General features: G+C 46.0%; 1 protein-coding gene across 2 annotated transcripts in view; it reads left to right on the top strand.

The window, feature by feature from the left end:
* Window positions 1-347: 347 nt before the first annotated feature.
* The window catches only part of CCN4 (cellular communication network factor 4), a 34,234-nt gene continuing 33,757 nt past the window's right edge, over window positions 348-824 (top strand). The window contains exon 1 of one of the 2 annotated variants that reach the window (XM_027645591.1): window positions 348-616. In XM_027645591.1, the coding sequence (XP_027501392.1) occupies window positions 540-616 (77 nt within the window). In that variant the 5' untranslated portion in view covers window positions 348-539. The remainder of the gene's footprint in view (window positions 617-824) is intronic. The other variant, XM_027645588.1, reaches the window with a different exon arrangement.

Raw genomic sequence — 824 nt, 5'->3', positions numbered from 1 at the left:
ACCAGCTCCCACAGGGTGTGCTTGCAGGGTAAATATCCTTTTGCTCTTCAAATGAAGCCATTCTTTCTTAAAAATCAAATAAATCACACAACTGTGCATATTTGTATATGTGTCAGCTCATTAATCAAAATCAGTAAAGCCAGATCAAACATTTCTTGCTGTACGTTGCAGGAGTCTGAATGCCATGAGCAACATGAGGGATGAGCTCTGAGCATTTCAGAGCTGTGCTAAAATCGCAGTGTGTTGGACCCCAGCAACTTTCCCTTTAAGAGCCCTTTGGCTCACGGCGATGCACTGAAATGCAGGAGGTGGGACAACACCACACACAAAAATGAAGAAGTGAAGGCAGGAAAAGTTTCTCCAGAGGAAAAATGCAGGGCTTGTCCTTCACCATGACGTCAGATCTGTCTTTAATAAAATCCCCAAAGAGCCAAGAGAAAAAGGCAGAGTGCCTAGGCTAGGTTGCCAGTTCAGGATTGCTCTGCATTCCCCAAAGTGGTGTTTTTGTTCAAAACGGCTCTAAATCTGGGTTCAATCAAATGTATTTAATCCCGGCTTCCAGGGATGAGGTGGCTTTTGCCCTGGATTCTAGCAGCAAGCAGCATTTTGCAGGTGAGTTTGGAAACTGCAGGAGAGACTTCTGCAAACACACTTGGGCTTAATGTGAGGTGGGCAGGGAGAGCTGAGTGCGGTGCATGTGGGAAGGTGGGCACTCGCAAAATCTGGGGAGGTGGGAGATATGACAGTAGAAAAGAAAAGGTGAGCTGTGGGGGAGAGAAGGAAAGGAAAGGAAAGGAAAGGAAAGGAAAGGAAAGGAAAGGAAA

Source organism: Corapipo altera, unplaced genomic scaffold (genome assembly GCF_003945725.1).
Source record: "Corapipo altera isolate COAL_440 unplaced genomic scaffold, ASM394572v1 51, whole genome shotgun sequence".
Taxonomy (NCBI): Eukaryota; Metazoa; Chordata; class Aves; order Passeriformes; family Pipridae; genus Corapipo; species Corapipo altera.
Note: the sequence above shows the minus strand (reverse complement) of the source record. Positions and strands in the feature narration are given on the sequence as shown.